The 25,109-nt window shown below is 39.1% G+C and overlaps 1 protein-coding gene across 5 annotated transcripts in view; it reads left to right on the top strand.

The window, feature by feature from the left end:
• Positions 1-25,109, top strand: part of LOC133642751 (serine/threonine-protein kinase N1-like) — a 141,681-nt gene that overhangs the window by 78,639 nt on the left and 37,933 nt on the right. For all 5 annotated transcript variants that reach the window (XM_062037116.1, XM_062037117.1, XM_062037115.1 and 2 more), the window contains exons 2-5: positions 1,530-1,830; positions 9,603-9,748; positions 12,581-12,701; positions 16,035-16,180. In XM_062037116.1, coding sequence (XP_061893100.1) covers positions 1,530-1,830; positions 9,603-9,748; positions 12,581-12,701; positions 16,035-16,180 — 714 coding nt within the window. The remainder of the gene's footprint in view (positions 1-1,529; positions 1,831-9,602; positions 9,749-12,580; positions 12,702-16,034; positions 16,181-25,109) is intronic.

Below are 25,109 nucleotides of genomic sequence, written 5' to 3'. Positions count from 1 at the left end.
CAGAAAAGGGAGAATGGACGCATTTTGGCTTAAGACTAAAGATAAAGGTGAAGTTATAACACTGAAACACCCTCAGGAAGAGGTGCTTTAAGACATGCTAGCTAGCTAGCAGCTAACATCCATCCGCAGTCGGCAGTGTTTTAGCTACTTCTAAATCACTAATCCTCGCCTCAATGGCGACAAATAATGTATCATTATCACTGGAGGACTAGGAATAGCTAAACATGCTTCACTACACACCGTAGCTCACTGGCGTCACAATGTAAACAAATGCCATGTGTGGATCTACACCTGACATCCACTGTAATGATACCAAGTACAATAGCATATCTAGTCGATACTACTATGATTACATCGATATTTTTTAGCGTCAAAAAATCTTTTTTCTTTTAAATTCACATTATATTCATAAACTCCCTGGACACATGAGGACTTTGAATATGACCAATGTATGATCCTGTAACTACTTGGTATCAGATTGATACCTAATTTTGTGGTATCATCCAAAACTATGGTAAAGTATCAAACAACAGAAGAATAAGTGATTGTTACTTTTTCACAGAAGTGTAGATGGAAAATGTTGATACAGAAAATAAGCAGATATTAACAGTAAATGAACCAGTGGATTAATAATCAATTAGTACAGATGTCCCTCATAATTTTGATAAAATAATAGAATGATAAATGACACCGTATGTTACTGCATACGTTAGCAGAATAAATTAGGAGTCTTTATTTGTTTACTTACTACTAAAAGACAAGGTGTCTAGTATGTTCATTATTTTATTTAAGGACAAAATTGCAATAATAAACATATGTTTAATGTACCCTAAGATTTTTTTGTTAAAATAAAGCCTATAATGCAATTTTTTTATGGTCCCCTCTATTTAGAAAAGTATCAAAATACATTTTGGTACCGGTATCGGTATCGAAATACATTTTGGTACTGGCACCGGTACCAAAACATTTGTATCGGGACAACCCCAGTGTGGAGACTGTTTTGCATTGCAATGGATGTCATTTTGATTTTTTTATGGTGCATGGATGTTTTTTATAATGTCCACAAAGTTCAGTAAGCAGGTAGTGTTTTTTTTTTTTTTTTTCTTGCACCATGACTAGGTAAGGTTGTTTGCATTGGGTCATATAAGTAAATGATGCGCATACATATATTCAGCGCATAATTAAAGGTCATTGACCTGATTTACTCACGTTGTCCACTAGATGGCAACACAATAGCACCATCAAAGTTGTTAGACTGTGAAAATGAATGCAATGTAGGTACGGTTCTTTAATAAACTCATGATGTTTCACTTTGGGCACCTCTGCTCTATGAGAACAGCAGTGCTCATGCTTTAATGTGACACTTTCCAATATTTTCCATTACCAGAAAATGTTGTAAGATTTGTCGCAAGTCACTTTTTCTTTTTATTCCAAATGAAGGTGTACATTCTTGCAGAACTTTGCAGGACGGCCATCTTTGTGCAGTGTAACAGTAATGTCTATTATTCATACCCATTGTGCCACTTCAGAGTGACCCGGGCGGGCTGTCGGTGCTGCAGCAACTGGGCTTGGACCAGAACTCGGACCTGTCCGACTCCGGCGTGCAGCGATGCCTGCATGAGCACCGCGAGAGGATCCGCAGGGAGATCCGCAAGGAGCTGAAGATCAAGGAAGGCGCAGAGAATTTACGGCGGGCGACCACCGACAAGAGAAACGCCCAGCAGGTGGACTCGCAGCTCCGCAGCTCCAAACGCAAGCTGGAACATCTGCAGGCTCAGCTGCAGGAGTTGGACGCCCACATTGTTGTCAAGAGTCACAGCGAGAATGACGGTACGTGAACCACACATCTGGGATGTTTTTTTAATGTTGTCATTCCTAAATACAGCCGTCCCTTGTTTATCGCGATCAATTGGTACCGATTAGCACATTTTAGTAGTAGGATTATTATTACAATATTTTCATGTATAGAGCAACCTGTTTACGGCAGGCGTGTCCAAACTTTTTCATTTGGGGGCTGCATTGGGCTAAAAAAAATTGTCTGGGGGCTGAAAGCCTGAATGTAAAGTAACTATATACACTACCGTTCAAAAGTTTGGGGTCACATTGAAATGTCCATATTTTTGAAGGAAAAGCACTGTACTTTTCAATGAAGATAACTTTAAACTAGTCTTAACTTTAAAGAAATACCCTCTATACATTGCTAATGGGGTAAATGACTATTCTAGCTGCAAATGTCTGGTTTTTGGTGCAATATCTACATAGGTGTATAGAGGCCCATTTCCAGCAACTATCACTCCAGTGTTCTAATGGTACAATGTGTTTGCTCATTGGCTCAGAAGGCTAATTGATGATTAGAAAACCCTTGTGCAATCATGTTCACACATCTGAAAACAGTTTAGCTCGTTACAGAAGCTACAAAACTGACCTTCCTTTGAGCAGATTGAGTTTCTGGAGCATCACATTTTTGGGGTTAATTAAACGCTCAAAACGGCCAGAAAAAGAGAACTTTCATCTGAAACTCGACAGTCTATTCTTGTTCTTAGAAATGAAGGCTATTGCACAAAATTGTTTGGGTGACCCCAAACTTTTGAACTGTAGTGTATGTAGTCTATAGTATAGGCTAGAATTAATTATACATGTATATACATACAGTACATATATTTGTATATATGTGTGTGTATATTAAGGTTGCACATCTCTCTCTGATAAACGAATCGATATGCATCTAGATACACAGGTTACGATTCGATTCAAAAACGATATCCTTTTATTACAGACCGATTCGATTGGATTCGATTCCGGACGATACGATTCGATTTGACGGTTAATATTCAAGACTTCAAATCCCCAAGCATTGTGGCTTTATGGCACTGGCAAAAAAAAAAGAACAACAAAATCACATGTCAATGTATTTATTTTTAGACATGGACCAAAAAAAGTCTGGCTGAATTGTAGGATGGAAACTCCAGAGGTAAAAGTAGCACAGAATAGTAACAACAAAGTGCAATATTTCAGCCTGAGCATAGTTTTGAACACTAGAGGTAGGTAACAAAGATTTAATATTTCAACCTGAGCATATAGTGTTTTGAACACTAGAGGTAGGTAACAAAGGTGCAACATTACAATGTAAACAAGTTACACACCTATAACACATTTCAAAATGTGGCAACAATGAGCACAGTGACAAGTGCTTTGTGTAAAAGAATAGAGAAAATAAATACATATGTAAAAAGAGAAATCAAACTACTGTGTGTGAGGTACCGTTTCCCAGGTCAAAAAACAGTAGTTCACTTACACTATGCCTGTGCATTTTCATCATCACTGTCCTCTGTTTTTTTGGAGGGCAGATTTTTTTTAAGGAAAATCAACTGATCCACATGCCCATGTTTGAGCAGACTACGTTTTGTGGAAACAATGTCTCCCGCAGTACTGAACACACGTTCAGATGCCACACTCCTGCTCGTTGGCACGGGGTTTTAACTCACCATACTCTTGGCCGTGTTTCCTCTTTGCATGCTGGTCGAGATTTGTAGTGCTGCCAGTGTACGTCAACGATGCTCGACACAATTTACAAATAGCATGGCCTCTGTCGAGCTTCCCTTCCTTCTTATAAATCCCAAAAACTTTCCACACTTTGGATTTCTGTCTCCCCAATGCGTTGAAAATCTTTCTCGGTCCATTATCACCTTCGGTCAGACTGACGCTTTCGTTCTCCTCCACATTCATTTTCCGTGTTGTCTCTTGTTTATCACTCGTGCTAATACCAGCTAGGCGGCTACCGCGTTTGGCGGGTAGCTTCAGCTCTCGCGTTGTTTTAGAGACGCTGACGCATATTGTAATCTAGCCAACCCATGCAAAGTCTCGCGATAACCGATCCGTGACTCTATAACCGATTCAGCTAGGAATTCATGGATTATTCGCATTGATTGAGGAGTCTGCTACTGATGCAATCTAATCGCTCACTTGTTGAATCGAATACTCGGTCGCATCGGTTTATCGTTCACAACCCTAGTGTATATATATATATATATATATATGTACATACAGTACATATATTTGTACATATGTGTGTGTGTGTGTATATATATATATATATATATATATATATATATATATATATATATATATATATATATATATATATATATATACATACAAACCCCCCGTTTCCATATGAGTTGGGAAATTGTGTTAGATGTAAATATAAACGGAATACAATGATTTGCAAATCCTTTTCAACTCATATTCAATTGAATGCACTACAAAGACAAGATATTTGATGTTCAAACTCAAACTTTTTTTTTTTTTGCAAATAATAATTAACTTAGAATTTCATGGCTGCAACATGTGCCAAAGCAGTTGGGAAAGGGCATGTTCACCACTGTGTTACATGGCCTTTCCTTTTAACAACACTCAGTAAATGTTTGGGAACTGAGGAGACACATTTTTTAAGCTTCTCATGTGGAATTCTTTCCCATTCTTGCTTGATGTACAGCTTAAGTTGTTCAACAGTCCGGGGGTCTCCGCTGTGGTATTTTAGGCTTCATAATGCGCCACACATTTTCAATGGGAGACAGGTCTGGACTACAGGCAGGCCAGTCTAGTACCCGCACTCTTTTACTATGAAGCCACGTTGATGTAACACGTGGCTTGGCATTGTCTTGCTGAAATAAGCAGGGGCGTCCATGGTAACGTTGCTTGGATGGCAACATATGTTGCTCCAAAACCTGTATGTACCTTTCAGCATTAATGGCGCCTTCACAGATGTGTAAGTTACCCATGTCTTGGGGGACGGCGTGGCGAAGTTGGGAGAGTGGCCGTGCCAGCAATCTGAGGGTTACTGGTTCAATCCCCACCTTCTACCATCCTAGTCACGTCCGTTGTGTCCTTGGGCAAGACACTTCACCCTTGCTCCTGATGGGTCCTGGTTAGCGCCTTGCATGGCAGCTCCCGCCATCAGTGTGTGAATGTGTGTGTGAATGGGTGAATGTGGAAATACTGTCAAAGCGCTTTGGGCTCCTTAAAAAGGGGTAGAAAAGCGCTATACAAGTACAACCATTTACCATTTGGGCACTAACACACCCCCATACCATCACAGATGCTGGCTTTTCAACTTTGCATCTCTAACAATCCTAATGGTTCTTTTACTCTTTGGTCCGGAGGACACGACATCCACAGTTTCCAAAAACAATTTGAAATGTGGACTCGGCAGACCACAGAACACTTTTCCACTTTGTATCAGTCCATCTTAGATATGCTCAGGCCCAGCGAAGCCGACAGCGTTTCTGGGTGTTGTTGATAAACAGTTTTCGCCTTGCATAGGAGAGTTTTAACTTACACTTACAGATGTAGCGACCAACTGTAGTTACTGACAGTGGGTTTCTGAAGTGTCCCTGAGCCCATGTGGTGATAGCCTTTACGCACTGATGTCGCTTGTTGATGCAGTACAGCCTGAGGGATCGAAGGTCACGGGCTTAGCTGCTTACGTGCAGTGATTTCTCCAGATTCTCTGAACCCTCTGATGATATTACGGACCGTAGATGGTGAAATCCCTAAAATTCTTTGCAATAGCTGGTTGAGAAAGGATTTCTTAAATTGTTCAACCATTTGCTCACGCATTTGTTGACAAAGTGGTGACCCTCGCCCCATCCTTGTTTGTGAATGACTGAGCATTTCATGGAATCTACTTTTATACCCAATCATGGCACCCACCTGTTCCCAATTTGCCTGTTCACCTGTGGGATGTTCCAAATAAGTGTTTGATGAGCATTCCTCAACTTTATCAGTATTTATTGCCACCTTTCCCAACTTCTTTGTCACGTGTTGCTGGCATCAAATTCTAAAGTCAATGATTATTTGCAAAAAAAAAAAGTTTATCAGTTTGAACATCAAATATGTTGTCTTTGTAGCATATTCAACTGAATATGGGTTGAAAATGATTTGCAAATCATTGTATTCCGTTTATATTTACATCTAACACAATTACCCAACTCATATGGAAACGGGGTTTGTACATACATGACCAAAAAATGACCGACAGGAAGGCGAGAAACACTTTTTATTTCAACAGTCTCTCGCGCCGTACCTGCCGTCAAAACTCTATAAAGACCGACTGTCAGTAGCAGGCCTGACAGGTTGTTTGGATTGGGTCATATAGATAAATGCTGTGCATAAAGCAAAATTAATGGACACATTGTCCACAAGATGGTGGCTAATTTGCGGCAATTATTATTATTATTATTATTTTTATTTTTTATTTTTTGTCCTGTCCAGCTTCTCAGATGTAGATGCCCATGTACAGATTTACTTTACAAAAGAGAAGTTCTTGTTGCCTTATTTTTGTTGTTGCCTTATTTACAGCAAATAAATTGTCAGATATTTTATTTTTGATTATTTTTATTTTTATTTTTTTATGTTTTTATTTGATCTTCACAATAAAGGCGCTGCTTTATCCTGCCTGCGCTAACAAAATGAGAGTCTCAGAAAGCTAGCGCACACAAGCTAGCAAGCTACGGAGTTTGCCGCCAATGTATTTCTTGTAAAGTGTATAAAAAGGAGTATGGAAGCTGGACAAATAAGATGGCAAAAAGCAACCACTTTCATGTGGTATTGGACAGAAAGGAGGACTTTTTTTCTCCTCCATTTGAAAATGTGGACGTTATCATCACTACTGTCTGATTCCAATCAATGCAAGTCATCAGAATCAGGTAATACACCAACTTATATTCTTGTCTTCATGAAAGAAAGGAATCTATATGTGTTAAACATGCTTGTATTATCATTAAACACATTTAACTTGTTAACAAAAACATATCTTTCATAAATAAATAAATATAAATTATATTTTTGAATGAGGTAGATCCCCTCGACTTAGTCAATATACCTATACATATATTTGTGTACATTGTATATTAATATAATCGATATATAATTAATAATGAACATAACTAGATAGTTTGTGAAAGTCGACTCCTACATTGTTTACTTCCGTGACGACCTCCTTAAAGTTTTGCAATCAATCAGAAATATCAAGCAGCTAAAATACACAAAACATGGATAAGTATGGAGAGTGTTTTGCATTTTTCCCATCATGCTTTGTAGTGGATTTAAAGGGGTGTAATTTTTTATTTCTTATGACTTTTTTAACAAAATTCAGTGAGCAGGCTGTGTTGTGTTGTGTGTTGACTTTTTGTTTTGGTTGCTTTTTTTTTTTGCGCCATGAGTAGGGAAGGTTGTGCCACGGTGTGGTGAGCGTTGCTTGCAGCGTGACCCCGAGGATGCAGAGCTCGCATGTAAAAGTATATTTATTGGCAGCAGGAAACAAGTAGAATGATCGAGCCCTGTGTGCTTATAACGAAGCCTGATTGGCAACAGGTAACAGGTGTGTCTAGAGACAGATGAGGGAGGCTGCGCTCAGGACAGAGATAGGAAGCAGAAACCAAAATAAGAGCGCTGGACAGGAAAAAACACAGAACACAGGAAAACAAAAACATGCTCAAACTGTCAGTAGCAGGCCTGACAGGTTGTTTGGGTTGGGTCGTATAGGTACATGCTGTGCTGTGTTTATAAAGCTAAAGTAATGGATTAACACACATTGTCCACAAGATGGTGGCTAATTTGCAGCAATTAGTTGATTTGGAAACAGGTTCTTCAATAAACTCATGATGTCTCGCGGACCAAAGTGAAGATGCCGGTGGGCCGTGCTTTGTTGCGAACCGTAGTTTGGACACCTCTGGTGTACGACCTTCTAAATACTCTAGATTTTTAACATAATTACAGCCCTCTAAACATGGAATTACACCCATGTTGTCACCTTTCCACTCCTTTCACCCAATATAATAGCCTTGTGCATTCTACTGTAGATTAGTCAGGGGATCCTCCAAGCATCATTGCTATGGCTGTCACCCGGCCACTACAACACAGCCATGACATGGAAATACTTTGTCACATCCTGGATTAGTTGGAACAGGGTTTTCATGTGCTGCGTGTGTTGTTTTGCAAAACCTTGGTCAGCAGTCACAATTAATTTTGTCGTTAGCAATCCGTCTTGTTAGCAAAGTGTGTCCTGCGCTATTATTCTACATCGCTCATGCCAAAATTGTGCTATTGATGTCAAAGACGAAGTGCATCTTGAATCAAGAGGGTTCATATCCACTGTGTCCGGACAGCTGTTGATAGCTGATATCCGATAACAGTCTCAGCGAGCCTGAAGTGTCGCGCCAAATATCCAATGCTACGTCCCGCTGTTGTCTTTTGACATCACTCGCGTCAAAGTCTCACCAATGTGGACAAGTTATTGATGAGGCCGGAGTTGAAGATGAAGTGCAATAAAGTTGTTCTCGCAAAAGTTGGTCAACTTGCATTTACTTATACGACCTAATGCAAACAACCTTCCCTGGTCATGGTGGAGAAAAAAAAAACTCCAACCAACACAAAATGTTTACCGACATGGTCACTAAACTTTGTGGATATTATAAAAAGTGTCCAATCAGGCAATCACCATAAAAAAATTCAAAATTACACCATTTTAAATCCTTTACAAAGCATGATGGGAAAAATGCAAAACACTCAACACTTATCCATGTTTGGCGCATTTTAGCTGCTTGATATTTCTTATTGACTACAAAACTATATATATATATATATATATATATATATATATATATATATATATATATATATATATATATATATATATATATATATATATATATATATATATATATATATATATGTATGTATGTATGTATGTATGTATGTATGTATGTATGTATGTATATATATATATATATACATGCAGTATATATGCAGTATATATGTGTATATATATGTGTATATATATGTATATATATATGAATATATATATGTATGTATGTATGTATGTGTATATATATATATATATATATATATATATATATATATATATATATGTATGTATGTATGTATGTATGTACGTATATATATATATATATATATATATATATATATATATATATATACATACATACATACATACATACATACATACATACATACATACATACATGTGTGTATATATATATATATATATATATATATATATATATATATATATATATATATATATATACAATATATATATATATACATACATACATATACAATATATATATATATATACATACATACATATATACATACAGGTGTATATATATATACATATATATTTATACATGTGTGTGTATATATATATATATATATATATATATATATATATATATATATATATATATTTATGCATGTGTGTGTGTATGTATATATTTATATATACTGTATATACATACATACATACATACATACATACATACATATATATATATATATATATATATATATATATATATATATATATATATATATATATATATATATATATATATATATATATATATAGTGTTGGCCCTCGACCAAATTTTTCCAGCCCAATGTGGCCCCCAAATCAAAAAGTTTGGACACCCCTGCTGTAGGTCGTAGACAAGATGAAAAAAGATGTGACGAATATTTGACTCTCATTTATCTTTGAGATGTTGTGTTCTTGACCTGCTGACCTCTTCTCACTACAGATGCTCCAAAGTCTCCAGGCTCGGTCAGTCGCCCTTCCGCCAACCAGCGCCGCATCGCAGCGCTGGAACGTCAGCTCAACATCGAGCTGAAGGTCAAACAGGGGGCAGAGAATATGATTCCCATTTACGCAAACGGAGCTACAAAGGTAATAATTTTTGAACTACAACAAGGAAAACTGCACTTTTTTTTTCTTGTCATTTTGCCCATCATTCACAATTCTTATGTGAGAAGACACGTCTTTCCTTTTTATGTGCATCCTAAATAGCGAAACCCTCCAAAAATATCCAACAATGCTGTATTTACATATTCAACCAAGCTATAGCAACATTGTTATTGAATGCGGGAACACTGAGGAAGTACAAAACCCAAAACCAGTGAAGTTGGCACGTTGTGTAAATGGTAAATAAAAACAGAACACAATGATTTGCAAATCTTTTTCAACCTATGTTCAATTGAATAGACTGCAAAGACAAGATATTTAATGTTCGAACTGGAAAGCGTTGTTTTTTGCAAATATTAGCTCCTTTGGAATTTGATGCATGCAACACGTTTCAAAAAAGCTGGCACAAGTGGCAAAAAAGACTGAAAAAGTTAAGGAATATTCATCAAACACTTATTTGAATTGGGAACAGGTGGATGCCATGATTGGGTTTAAAAGCAGCTTCCATGAAATGCTCAGTCATTCACAAACAAGGATGGGGCGAGGGTCACCACTTTGTCAACCAATGCGTTAGCAAATTCTTTAAGAACAACATTTCTCAACCAGCTATTGCAAGGAATTTAGGAATTTCACCATCTACGGTCCATAATATCATCAAAGGGTTCAGATAATCTGGAGAAACCACTGCACGTAAGCAGCAAGGCTGAAAACCAACATTGAATGCCCGTGACCTTAGATCCCTCAGTCGGTACTGCATCAGAAACCAAGATCAGCGTGTTAAGGATATCACTACATGGGCACAGGAACACTTGAGAAAACCACTGTCAGTAACTACAGTTTGTCGCTACATTTGTAAGTGCAAGTTAAAACTCTACTATGCAAAGCCAAAGCCATTTATCAACAACACCCAGAAACGCAGCCCGCTTCACTGGGCCCGAGCTCATCTAAGATGTACTGATGCAAAGTGTAAAAGTGTTCTGTGTTCTGACAAGTCTACATTTCAAATTGATTTTGGAAACTGTGGACGTTGTGTCCTCCAGACCAAAAAGGAAAAGAACCACCTGGATTGTTATAGGTGCAAAGTTCAAAAGACAGCATCTGTGATGGTATGGGGGTGTATTAGTGCCCAAGGCATGGGTAACTTACACATCTGTGAAGGCACCATTAATGCTGAAAGGTACATACAGGTTTTGGAGCAACATATGTTGCCATTCAAGCAACGTTACCATGGACGCCCCTGCTTATTTCAACTAGACAATGCCAAGCCACGTGTGACATCAGTGTGGCTTCATAGTAAAAGAGTGCGGGTACTAGACTGGCCTGCCTGTAGTCCAGACCTGTCTCCCATTGACAATGTGTGGCGCATTATGAAGCCTAAAATACCACAATGGAGACCCCCGGACTGTTGAACAACTTAAACTGTACATCAAGCAAGAATGGGAAAGAATTCCACCTGAAAAGCTTCAAAAAGTTCCCAAACATTTAAAAGGAAAGGCCATGTAACACAGTGGTGAAAATGCCCCAGTGACAACTTTTTTGCAATGTGTTGCTGCCATTAAATTCTAAGTTTATGATTATTTTCCAAAAAAAATTTAATTTCTCAGTTGGAACATTAAATATATTGTCTTTGCAGTCTATTCAATTGAATATAAGCTGAAAAGGATTTGCAAATCATGTATTCTGTTTTTGATTACGAATTACACAACGTGCCAACTTCACTGGCTTTGGGTTTTGTACTTTTCTAGATTAGGCCTTGCTCGGACTGCTCCTCCAACCATAAGCCAGTGGCCAGCTACTAGCTAGCTTGAGCTGCTAATACCGCTGCGTCTGCTGTTTTGCCTTTGAGTTGGTCAAAGTTAATGCTCGGTTATATATCGTGCAACTCACCTGCAGGGTAGAAGGTTGTGGCACCAAGCCGAGAAGTTGGTCAACTATGAATTCACACGCTCAACTTGGCTCTCATAAATAGACCATAGCATAAAACATTTTTATCTGGGGGGGTGAGCATTCTTCTTAATTTAGCAGCTTAAAGAGAGCACAAGTGCTGAAAGATACAACCATCCCATCAGTCGGCAACAGCCCAGTGAAAGCAGACATCATAGTTCACTGTTCTATGTTCCTTTTTCTGTTTTAGACAGAAGTCGCCTGAGCTGAAATGTATAATAATGCTTAAAATGACCAAAAATACTGTAACTATTACATCGTATCATGACTGTCACGGTTGGAGGTTTTTTTGGCGCGCTTTATAGGCGGAAAAGATCGCATTGTTAACCAGCTCTTGGTAGCCCTTTTTTTTACCATTGAGAATGCACATAAAATGCAAAAGACTTGCGGATTATGGGCAAAATTCCCCTCCAAAGTGCATTTAAGTGGAGCGCTAAAAAACAGCCTGCTTAAGTTGATGTTGACCAACATGCCAAAAGTTGATCTCGTTTGTTTACGTTCAATTTGAGAGCCGTTTGTTTATGCCCAAATGTTGAACCAAACTAAGTTGCACTAAAAGGCAACAGCAACAAAATGAATCAACACTGCGATATCCTGTTCAATCCAAACAAAGTAAGCTTCAAAATAAAAGCACGGCAGTATTAACTAACCTGGATTGGATCGACCACAGCCCCTAACAAAATACTTTGTATAAATATTGATGTTAGCTGTATTGTCATTGTAGTCAATGCATGCATCAGCTCTGTCTGACAGTAGTATAGCTCGAAAAGAGTAGAATGTCAACAAATCAATGTTGCAGTATGTTTTTGGTGAAACGACACATACAGACCTTCATGTTCTGCTCCATTGTATCTCCTTTGAACGCCTTCGCAGGACAAGAAGTTTCTCCAGACGGCCCAGCAGATGCTGCAGGACAGCAAGACCAAGATCGACATCATCCGCATGCAGATTCGCAAGGCCATGCAGGCCACGGAGCACTCTGAGGACAGCCAATGTACCTTTTTGTTGTTTTTTTTCATCCTTACCTTCTATCGCTCACCCACCTGTCACGCTGCATATTTCATGAGTTACCAATCAATGTTTGCTTCAGAAGCTCACAGTGTCCGCAGTCCAACACACACGCTGACATATCCCTCGTCCATTATAGGTTATAGTTTTTATTGATGTGCTGCATCCCCTTGATGTTGGCCGGCAGATAAGAGCTATGCTTCATTTAGAAGAGGTTAGAGACGAGGCAGGGTGGGTCAGGACGGACGCAGGAAGACATGAGGCTGAGAGGATGCTCAACAATCTTCATTATGTCTTCTTATTCACATACTTTTCTCATTTTCTTGTAATCAGACAATATTTTTGGTATATTACATGGAATTGTTTAAGTAAATTACTACAGACACCACACGAGACGGTTTAGTGAGTATGAATTGTTTTAGTTGTATTGTAAAACTTACAAACGTTGCTTGGAGTGACGAATAAGGAATCCATATGAGTAGAAACGCTATGGACGATTAGAAGACGGAACGGCACTTGTACTTTCGGTTCAAGGCACTAAACAGAAGGAAATACTGTACTGTAATATATACGTTGTGAAATGAATTACCATATTTTTCGGAGTATAAGTCGCTCCGGAGTATAAGTCGCACGGGCCGAAAATGCATAATAAAGAAGGAAAAAAACATATATAAGTCGCACTGGAGTATAAGTCGCATTTTTGGGGGAAATTTATTTGATAAAACCCAACACCAAGAATAGACATTTGAAAGGCAATTTAAAATAAATAAAGAATAGTGAACAACAGGCTGAATAAGTGTACATTATATGACGCATAAATAACCAACTGAGAATGTGCCTGGTATGTTAACGTAACATATTATGGTAAGAGTCATTCAAATAACTATAACATATAGAACATGCTATATGTTTACCAAACAATCTGTCACTCCTAATCGCTAAATCCGATGAAATCTTATACGTCTAGTCTCTTACGTGAATGAGCTAAATAATATTATTTGATATTTTACGGTAATGTGTTAATAATTTCACACATAAGTCGCTCCTGAGTATAAGTCGCAACTATGAAAAAAACTGCGACTTATAGTCCGAAAAATACGGTATTTGCACAAAAATATTTTGTAAATGTTTATTTACATACTTTAATTGTTTTTAAACGGTGTCTGTAACATGGCAGTAAAACGGCGGATCAAACAAAACAGAAGTCATCGTGATGGACCCACTAGCTCCGCAAGCTAGCTCTCCAATCAGCTAAACAGACTCAATAACTCCTTGGTGACGTTTTGGTGAGTTTACAAAACTGAAACAATACAAAAAGAATGTCATTGCTAATTCATAATGCTAACACAGACACTCATAAACGTGTTAGCATATTAGCTAATGCTAACAATGCTACCTTCATGACATTACGATAGCATGTACAAATATGAATGAACACACTCCTACAGACATCACGCATTGTTTAGTGAGTATGAATTGTTTTAGTTGTATTGTAAAACTTACAAACGTTGACGAATAAGGACTCTATACGAGTAGAAACGCTAAGGACGATTAGACGACGGAACGGCACTTGTACTTCCGGTTCAAGGCACTAAACCGAAGGAAATACTGTCAACGTTCAAACCGCAGCACCTGCAACGACGAACTCGTCCAAATGATGGCACCATAGCACACACAATAACACACATGGTCAGTGTCTTTGTCTGTATTCTATGGGAACTATTTGTTGAATACAAAACATTATGGCCGTTAGCGAAGAAAAATCCACGAATTAGTCGCACCGTTTTACAAGCCACTGGGATTGAAGCGTAGGAAAAAAGTAGCACCTATAGTCTGGAAAATACGGTAATGTTCACCTTACTCTAGGAAGTCGAGTTTTTTAGTGCATAAAGTAAAAATCCCGTCGAATATACCGAAAAGGGCCTAGTGGTTAGAGTGTCCGCCCTGAGATCGGTAGGTTGTGAGTTCAAACCCCGGCCGAGTCATACCAAAGACTATAAAAATGGGACCCATAACCTCCCTGCTTGGCACTCAGCATCAAAGGTTGGAATTGGGGGTTAAATCACCAAAAATTATTCCCGGGCTCGGCACCGCTGCTGCCCACTGCTCCCCTCACCTCCCAGGGGGTGAACAAGGGGATCGGTCAAATGCAGAGGACACATTTCGCCACACCTAGTGTGTGTGTGACAATCATTGGTACTTTAACTTTAACTTTAAATATTGTCTGATTACAAGAACATTTGAAAAGAGGCTGAAAGGACATTAGAGTCAAGGATTTAGGGAACTTTATTGTCATACCGCCACACATGAGACGAAATATAGTACAGAGGTTTAGCCAAAAGAAGTAGCCCAATAGTATTTACATAGTCATTTCAATAGAGTAGGTTGTGTATATATAGAAATAGATTATAAACATAACAGAATCATTAGAATAGATTGTGATCCTGTAGTGCAGTGTTTCTTAACCTATTGTTGGGCCACAAATATGTGTTTCTCAGCTGTGGTCTGTATGGGCCACAGCTGAGTTGTAATACACTTTTCCACCACCGGTAATGGCAACCTCAAACAAACAGAAGAAGTCTGGAGCTAAAGTTTTTAAGCGCAAAAATTAGGACTAAAGTGTTGAAGCTGTATTTTCATTTGGACATTCATTTTATAGACAGTTTTTTTAAAGAAACATATATATTATTATTATTTATCTTGTTAGAATGTATTTATTTTAGCACTGCATAATTGTATGTAAATGTATTTTTCTTTAGTTTTTATTAGTATTTAACTTAAATTAACAGGTTTTCATATCATTTGACAAGGTTTACCCTGTCAAACACTAAGCAGGTTAGATACAATTATCGAAAACAATTCAAATTAAGAGTAAAATTACTAATTCAGTGTTAATATTTGAGTGGGCCCCGGGGCCCTCTGCAGTAGAAAATTGGGCCGCAAAGTAAAAAAGGTGTAGAACGTCAGCTGTAATGCAAATAGAATGTACAAATAATCAAATCAAATAAAAGCTCAGTTTGGGACACATGTGGAACATCCGATACAAAGTGAGCTGTCCTGTCAAATATGTCAGCGATACAGGAGGTCACTCATGGCACAGTCTCCAAACTATTTGTACCGTTTTTATCCAGGTGTGTTCCCACACTTTAAAAAGTCAGTAAGCACTGAAAAATCATTGAACTCCTAAAGGTGCCGTACTTTCCTGCTATATCTTCTTATTCTCTGGTGGAGCAGGTGTGTTATGACGTGTTTATGAGCCACGGCGTGTGAGAAAGTGTGAGGGTTGTCGGTGAGGCTAAAGACCACTTTTGTTTCCCAGGCAAACCTGACCTGTGTGGGGTGGAGCTGCGTGTGGAGGAGCTGTGGCATCACTACCGCGTGGAGCACGCCATGGCTGAGGGAGCCAAGAACATTTTGCGACTGCTCGGCGCAGGAAAGGTCCAAGACAAGAAGGCCATGGCCGAGGTCAGAGCACTTCTTGTTTTTTGCAAAGGCAGGCAATTATTGCTATGACATTTGACCTCTATCAAACTATCATTAGTTTGTTGTACGTGGATTAGGGATAGGCGATTTGTATAGGTCAGGGGTGCCCACACCTTTTCTGCAGACGAGCTACTTTTTAATTGACCGAGTGGAGGGGGTCTACCTCATACATATATATAATTTATATTTATTTATTTATGAAAGAGACGTTAACAAGTTAAATGTGTTTAATGATAATACAAGCATGTTTAACACATATAGATTCCTTTCTTTCATGAAGACAAGAATATAAGTCGGTGTATTACCTGATTCTGATGACTTGCATTGATTGGAATCAGACAGTAGTGATAACGTCCACATTTTCAAATGAAGGAGAAAAAAAGTCCTCCTTTCTGTCCAATACCACATGAAAGCGGTTGCTTTTTGCCATCTTATTTGTCCAGCCTCCATACTCCTTTTTATACACTTTACAAGAAATACATTGGCGGCAAACTCCGTAGCTTGCTAGCCTGAGACTCTTATTTTGCTAGCGCAGGCAGGAAGCAGCGCTTTTATTGTGAAGACAGGAACTGTGCAGTCAGTCTTTAGAGTTGTGACGGCGGGTACGGCGCGAGAGTCTGTTGAAATAAAAAGTGTTTCTCGCCTTCCTGTCGGTCGTTTTTTCTTAATAATGAAATCTGGCAGCAGCCAGTGTCATCTCACAAAACCCTATGGGTGCCGTGAATGTCAATCAAGTGACAAAAGTGACGTCTTAGTAAAGATTAATGGTCGCTAATTTTTAGGTCTGACACACCCTCCGCCATCGACGTAATGGGCACCCCTGGCCTACAATCTATATGGCGATATATTATTAGGCATAATAGAACCACTTCACAACATGTTACTAAGGCTTCTAATTCAGCTAGCATTTTAAACTATTATTGATCCATCCATCCATTTTGTACCGCTTATTACCTGCTAATTTACTGTTAATATATATTATTTTGTGTTTTAACATGTTCTATATACACTTCTGTTAAAATGTAATAATCACTTATTCTTCTGTTGTTTGATACTTTACATTAGTTTTGGATGGTACAACCATTATTCTGTTATTTGTTGATTATTTTTGACTACTTTATATCCAGTTCTTCTTTTAAAAAATATTAAAAGTTGTGTTTTAGTGGAACAAAAAAATAGTGATGTTTTCAAATTAGGACTAACGTCAACGATTATCTTTACGATTAGTCGACTAATCGGATAATAAAGCGTGCACATATTTAATGGCTCTAATTTTTACACCGACTTCTAAATGCAGCTTAAGTTACTTTAGGTATGTGCTTACAAACAACAAAGATGACTAATTCATTCATAAATATTTATTTTTACTGTAACAGTGCTGCTCATACAGATGTTACAAAAATGTTAATGATTAATGTTTCAATTTAAAAGAAAGAAAAGGCAAAGTGCTGAAAAAACAAAGAACCTTGTTTATGAAATAAAAAACAATTGTTAAAATAGCAGCAAAGAAAACAACACACACAATCTGACTTCCTCAGAAAAAAACCTATTTTGTGATGTTTAAAAAGCTGCACACTGGTATATTGATTATTGATTAAACTCTTGGCAGTTTTAGCACTCTAATAGACTCAATTTGTAAAATTGTATATTTGATTAATTCTTAAAATGTTGGCTGTTTAATAATAGATTACCGTATTTTTTGGACTATAAGTCGCAGTTTTTTTCATAGTTTGGCCGGGGGTGCGATTTATACTCAGGAACGACTTACGTGTGAAATTATTAACACATTACCGTAAAATATCAAATATTATTATTTAGCTCATTCACGTAAGTGATAGACCTATAAGATTTCATGGGATTTAGCGATTAGGAGTGACAGATTGTTTGGTAAATGTATAGCATGTTCTATATGTTATAGTTATTTAAATGACTCTTACCATAATATGTTACGTTAACATACCAGGCACGTTCTCAGTTGGTTATTTATGCATCATATAACGTACACTTATTCAGTCTGTTGTTCACTATTCTTTATTTATTTTAAATTGCCTTTCAAATGTCTATTATTGGTGTTGGGTTTTATCAAATAAATTTCCCCAAAAAATGCGACTTATACTCCAGTGCGACTTATATATGTTTTTTTCCTTCTTTATTATGCATTTTCGGCCGGTGCGACTTATACTCCGGAGCGCCTTATAGTCGGAAAAATACGGTATATGTTTAATCTTAATACCTTCATTAGGCTGCTTTAAAACGTACTTGATTTGATGTAGACAAAGTTGAGCTGGCTGACTTTGGCTAAAATGAAACAAAAGTTATTTTTCACACAACTTCATCTCACTCTTAGCTCGCTAGCAAGGTAGAAGCTAACACTCTTACCGAGACCCGGCGGATGTGGCGCTGCCTTTGAGCAGCGACACGCAAAAGTAGTCGCTCTGTTTGTTGGTCCTTTTTTTGTTTTATTCTGTCTGTCATGTGCGATCAGTGTTTTGTGTTATCATCATGAACTAATGAAATAATGAACTAACAGTGGCCTAGTGTTTACCTGCTCAGTGGCCTAGTGGTTAGTGGCCCTGAGATTGGTAGGTCGTGAGTTCAAACCCCGGCCAACTCATTCCAAAGACTATAAAAATGGGACCCATTACCTCCCTGCTTGACACTCAGCATCAAGGGTTGGAATTGGGGGTTAAGTCACCAAAAATGATTCCCGGGTGCGGCCCCTGCTATTGCTCACTGCTCCACTCACCTCCCAGGTGGTGATCAAGGGTGATGGGTCAAATGCAGAGAATAATTTCGCCACACCTAGTGTGTGTGTGACAATCATGGGAACTTTAACTTAACTTTTAATGAGTGCACAGGCTTTGTGTACGAATATTGTCGAGTAGTCTACCAACTTAAACATGACTACAAGCAAAACAGAGACTCTGGAGGAGCTCTGCATGGTGTTGCCCGAGGGACAGTCCCAGCTGAGAACCGACAGCGTGTGTAGCAGCCAGCAGCCCCGCTCACTGCAATACAGCCGTGACTTTCTGATCTGCTGTAGAGGCTCAAAAGTCGGGACCCTGCCAGCTGGCATTCCGTCGGAGATCTGCAAACCGAGAGTCCGGAACGTACGAGGAAGCCGCGCACGGTGGTGCGAGGGGTGTTCTCGACAAGGAAGCGAGGGCGGAGAGGAGGAGTGCGGCAGCGGCTCCGCCGACTTGGATTACGCCGCTTACCCCTTCCCGCCATCATCCTCAGTAACGCACAATCACTGAGAAACAAAGTAGACGAGCTTCAAGCTCATGTAAAGTGTATATCCGAATACAAGAACGCTTGTGTGATTGCACTAATGGAGGCGTGGTTAAAGGATCACTACTTGAACCAGGACCTGGAAATCACTGGTTTCGGGCAGCCTTTTCGGCTCGACAGAGACGCACAGCTGACAGGTAAAACACTGGGAGGAGGCATGTGCTTGTATGTGAACCCAGCCTGGTGCAAGACTGTCACGGTGCGGGAAACTATATGTAGCCCCGACATTGAACTTTTAAGTGTCTCACTGCGGCTGTCTTATTTACAGCAAGAAATCCCACAGCTGGTCATGACAGTTGTCTACATCCACCCCAGAGCTAATATGGGAGAGGCAACGTCCACTATTGTTAAACTTGTGCACCGTCTTCAAAGCATCAGCCCCGAAGCCCCCCATCTTCTATTGGAATATTTTAATTAATCTAGCCTTAAGAAGTCCCTAGGTCACTTTCACCAGTATGTAAACTGCCCAACTAGGCATGGAAAAATTCTGGACCTGTGCTTAGGGACGATGTTAGATAAGAAATTATCGAGTTCGAGCCTATTATCGAATCCTCTTATCGAACCGATTCCTTATCGATTCTCTTATCGAATCCAGATAGGTTGTTGTATATGGAAAAAAAACACACAATATTTGGTTTAACAAAAGCTCACTTTTATTATATAAGAAATAAATAAAATCTAATAAATAAATAAATATTGACTGTTACCCCCCTAAAAAAATAAAATAAAAAAAATAAATATTGACTGGTGTTACCCAAAGTATAGTAAGTGGGATTTTTCAGAAAAACAAATATATACAGTAACACAAAAACAACCTATCTCTGTGATCACTATAGGTGTATAAATAATAATATAGTGTTAAATAAAATCAGTCCCTTGAGCACAACACTGAAAATAATACAGCTCTCCAAAAAGTGCACTTCTGCTGCTATTTGACATAACTGTTTGTTATGATGCTTTGACATTTTTGCACTTTAGTTATTTATTGAAAGAAAATTCTATGAAGAGAAAAGTTGTTTGCAAATGTGGTTACAATGCTAAAAAATGAAAAGTTAAAGCTAAAAAAAGAAATACACTTTATTGAGTTAACATTATTTCTTTATAGGGGGAAATATGTGATGTTATGAGCTGGGGAAAATAACAACTACACTACCCAGCATGCAACGGGAGTGACGAGCATGCGCAGTAGCCCCGAAGTGTTGTGCACGTTGCCACCCGGTAGCTAAGAATGAGGTTATGAGCACCCTGTGAAAGTAAACGTCAAGAACTCAGCCAACACGCCTCGTCTGCATTATTTATAATTAGACAGACAACACATATACAGTGTGATTTTGTTTTGTTTACAAGGAAAGAAAAACAAAAGTTAAAAAAGGGAGATGTCATATATGTTGTATATATATGTATGGTGCGTTGCTAGCCTGGTTGCTATGTTACCGGTTGGTCGTAAAAGTGTTCGTCATGTGTTTTTACCCTGCTCAAATCTCTCAGTAAAGTTATTCTTTGGATTATACCTTTTCTTTTAAACTTCATTACACCTTGGAGCGCTTTTTCAGGTCCATTGTTTTCCTGCTTTGGCTATCTGCGCCTAATGACTGAGTTACGTGACGTAATTTCTTCTGATGTCCCACAGAGCATTTCGGGTCGGGACGGGATTCGAATAAAGAACCAACTCTTTTTCTTTACTATAGTGGTCTCGATAACGGGTACCGGTTCTCAAAAAGGGATTCGATTCCGAGGACTCGGTTCTTTTCTTATCGAACAACCGGGAAAACCGGTTTCGAGTATCTACACTACCTGTGCTATGGCACCATAAAAGGCGCCTACAAATCCTACGGACTAGCACCATTAGGCTCATTTGATCAAAACAGCATCTTTCTGGCCCCTGTGTATAAACCAGCCCTCAAGAGAGGAAAAGTGGAGTGCAAGGAGGTGGCTGTGTGGACGGAGGGCTCTATTCGTGAACTAAATGGTTGCTATGACAGGACCAATTGGGATGTTTTTAAAGACTTTTGTAAGGACTTGAGTGACACTGTGACAAGTTATATTACATTTTGTGAGGAAATAACTATCCCTTGGAAGATAATTAAAATATACCTAAATAATAAGCCATGGGTTAGCAAATCCCTTAAAAATTCCTTAAAGGCCTACTGAAACCCACTACTACCGACCACGCAGTCTGATAGTTTATATATCAATGATGAAATCTTAACATTGTAACACATGCCAATACGGCCGGGTTAACTTATAAAGTGCAATTTTAAATTTCCCGCTAAACTTCCGGTTGAAAAGGCTTTGGATGATGACGTATGCGCGTGACGTAGCCAGTGAAACAGAAGTATCGGTAACCCATTGAAAACAATACAAAATAGCTCTGTTTTCATCTCATAATTCCACAGTATTCTGGACATCTGCGTTGGTGAATCTTTTGCAATTTGGTAATGAACAATAGAGACTGCAAAGAAGAAAGTTGTAGGTGGGATCGGTGTATTAGCGGCTGGCTGTAGCAACACAACCAGGAGGACTTACTTGGATAGCAGACGCGCTAGCCGACGCTAGCCGACGCTAGCCGACGCTAGCCGACGCTAGCCGCCAACCGCACGGATGATCGGGTGAAGTCCTTCGTCCTTCTGTCGATCGCTGAAACGCAGGTGAGCACGGGTGTTGATGAGCAGATGAGGGCTGGCTGGCGTAGGTGGAGCGCTAATGTTTTTATCATAGCTCTGTGAGGTCCGGTTGCTAAGTTGCTAAGTTAGCTTCAGCGTCGTTAGCAACAGCATTGTTAAGCTTTGCCAGGCTGAGATTGATTAACCGTGTAGTTACATGTACATGGTTTAATAGTATTGTTGATCTTCTGTCTATCCTTCCAGTCAGGGATTTATGTATTTTGTTTCTATCTGCATTTGAGCCAGATGCTATCACGTTAGCTCAGTAGCTAAAGAGCTTCGCCGATGTATTGTCGTGGAGATAAGTCACTGTGAATGTCCATTTCGCGTTGTCGACTCTCATTTTCAAGAGGATATAGTATCCGAGGTGGTTTAAAATACAAATCCGTGATCCACAATAAAAAAAGGAGAGAGTGTGGAATCCAATGAGCCAGCTTGTACCTAAGTTACGGTCAGAGCGAAAAAAGATATTTCTTGCACTGCATTCTAGTCCGTCACTCTAACGTTCCTCATCCACAAATCTTTCATCCTCGCTCAAATGAATGGGGTAATCGTCGCTTTCTCGGTCCGAATCGCTCTAGCTGCGTTGAAAACAATAGGAAAATATGAGGAGGCGAACAACTGACTACGTCACGCTACTTCCGGTAGGGGCAAGGCTTTTTTTTATCAGAGACCAAAAGTTGCGAACTTTATCGTCGTTGTTCTATACTAAATCCTTTCAGCAAAAATATGACAATATCGCGAAATGATCAAGTATGACACATAGAATGGATCTGCTATCCCCGTTTAAATTTTAAAAAATCATTTCAGTAGGCCTTTAAACTTGAAAAAGTTGGCTTTTTATCAGGGTGATATTGGAAAACAATGAGAAGCTCACAAGCTGGTCAAAAAAGAGATGAAAATGGCCAGCTACAGTATAAAGATAAGGTAGAGGAAGAACTAAAAAATGGTAGTTCCCGCTCTGCTTGGAGGGGAATTAAGTCCATGGTCAGAATGCAAGACTCCAAAAAAGGTCTGCCTAACCCCCACAAGCCTGATTCTGTACTAGCAGATGAGATAAACCAGTTTTATTTGAGATTTGATTGTCATGATTTCAGTAATGAACTATCTGAATTCAGAGGTGCCCCTGTGAGCAGTCAGATTCAGATGAATGAAATGGATGTCTGGAGAACATTTGAGCAGACAAATGTGAGGAAAAGCCAGGGGCCTGACTGACTACTTCAAGAATGTGGTCTGTTTTTATGTGGCATTTTCTCTCACATCTTCCAACTGTCTTTATCACAGAACTGTGTCCCCAAATTATGGAAGGAGTCCGTTGTAGCACCTGTTGCAATGGTCCCATCACCAAGGGGGCTGAATGACTACCGCCCTGTGGCATTGACCTCCCTGGTGATGAAAAGCTTCGAGAACATAGTGAAGCAGAGTTTAATGATCATGACCCAGGATGCAATTGATCCACTACAGTTTGCTTATCAGCCCAGGAAAGGTGTAGATGACGCCACAGCAACATTACTACACCTTGTTGCTGGGCATCTAGATGGAAATAAAACACATGCACGCTTATGCTTTGTGGATTTTTCATCTGCGTTTGACTGCATGCAGCCACACATTCCGGCTCGTAGAATGCTGAATATGTCCAATGTTGACTTTGGTACTATATGATGGCTAGTGGACTTTCTCACTTCAAGATCACAGAGGACCCGTGTTAACAGCACACTGTCTGATGCTCGCTTATGCTCCACAGGATTACCCAAGGGACGTCCTGTCCCCCCTGCTGTTTGTATGTACACAAATGATTGTCAGAGCACACTTCCGTCAAGGTCCATCATTAAGTTTGCCGACGACTCGGTCATAGTCAGCCTTCTGCAGGATAAAGAGTCAGACCACGGTCCAGTTCTGGAGAACTTCATCAAATGGTGCGATTATTCGTACCTGGAGCTTAATGGCGATAAAACGAAGGAGATGCTCATTGACTTTCGCCGTGATCCCCCTGCCAAAGCACCCACTCTCATTAATGGCTCTGCTGTTGAGATAGTCAGTGAATACAAGTATCTAGGTACAATTTTGGACAATAAATTGACCTTTGACGCCAACACTGACTGTATTTGCAAGAAGGCCAATCAGAGGTTGTTTTTCTTGAGGAAACTGAGGGGCTTTCAGGTTGATGGGACACTGATGAGGATGTTCTATTCATCTTGTATTGAGTCTATTTTTACTTATTATATCACTTCCTGGTTTGGTAACCTCAGTGTGGCCAATAAAAGCAGACTAGGTGGTATAATCAAGGTATGCCAAAAGACCATAGGCACTACCTTGAACCCCCTGAACCAGATCTATCAGGCCAGTCATCCAGAAGGCAAAGGCCATTCTGGTCAACCCTAAGCACCATCTCTTCTCAGAGTTTAGACTCTTGCCCTCAGGATGCAGGGACGCCCCTAGTAATAGGAAGGCCAAAAACAACAGATACACAAGATCCTTTGTTCCCTCAGCTGTTGACTTTATAAATGAGCTTCTTAAACAAGCTTTTAACCAGAATAAGAGGAAATGTTCTCACACTTTACATGTTGTTTACATGTGAGTGGCAGCACGGACCCACTTCCACCCGGAAAAACAAGTGATGACTTCAAGATTATTGTCGACAAATATAATTGCAGTCGACAAATGTTATTGTCAACATTTGTTGACAGTGTCGACTATTCGTTGCACGCCTATGGCAAATGAGTGAATATTTGTTAATAATCACAATTTCAATATCAATCAAAAATCATCTTGATTATTTTAGCCAGTATCTCACACTTAACCCACCATTGACTTGTTTCCCTGTAACTCATTTAGCTAGCTTACTGTAACTGCTCGCAATGATGGAGGAAGTTCAATCAAGTGTGCTAATGTGACGCATGGGCTGAACTGGGGAGTCTTTCAAAATAAAATACCGGACAAAAAAATTATATATATAT

Source organism: Entelurus aequoreus, linkage group LG25 (genome assembly GCF_033978785.1).
Source record: "Entelurus aequoreus isolate RoL-2023_Sb linkage group LG25, RoL_Eaeq_v1.1, whole genome shotgun sequence".
Taxonomy (NCBI): Eukaryota; Metazoa; Chordata; class Actinopteri; order Syngnathiformes; family Syngnathidae; genus Entelurus; species Entelurus aequoreus.
The sequence above is the reverse complement of the archived record's forward strand: the minus strand, read 5'-3'. Positions and strand labels throughout refer to the sequence as shown.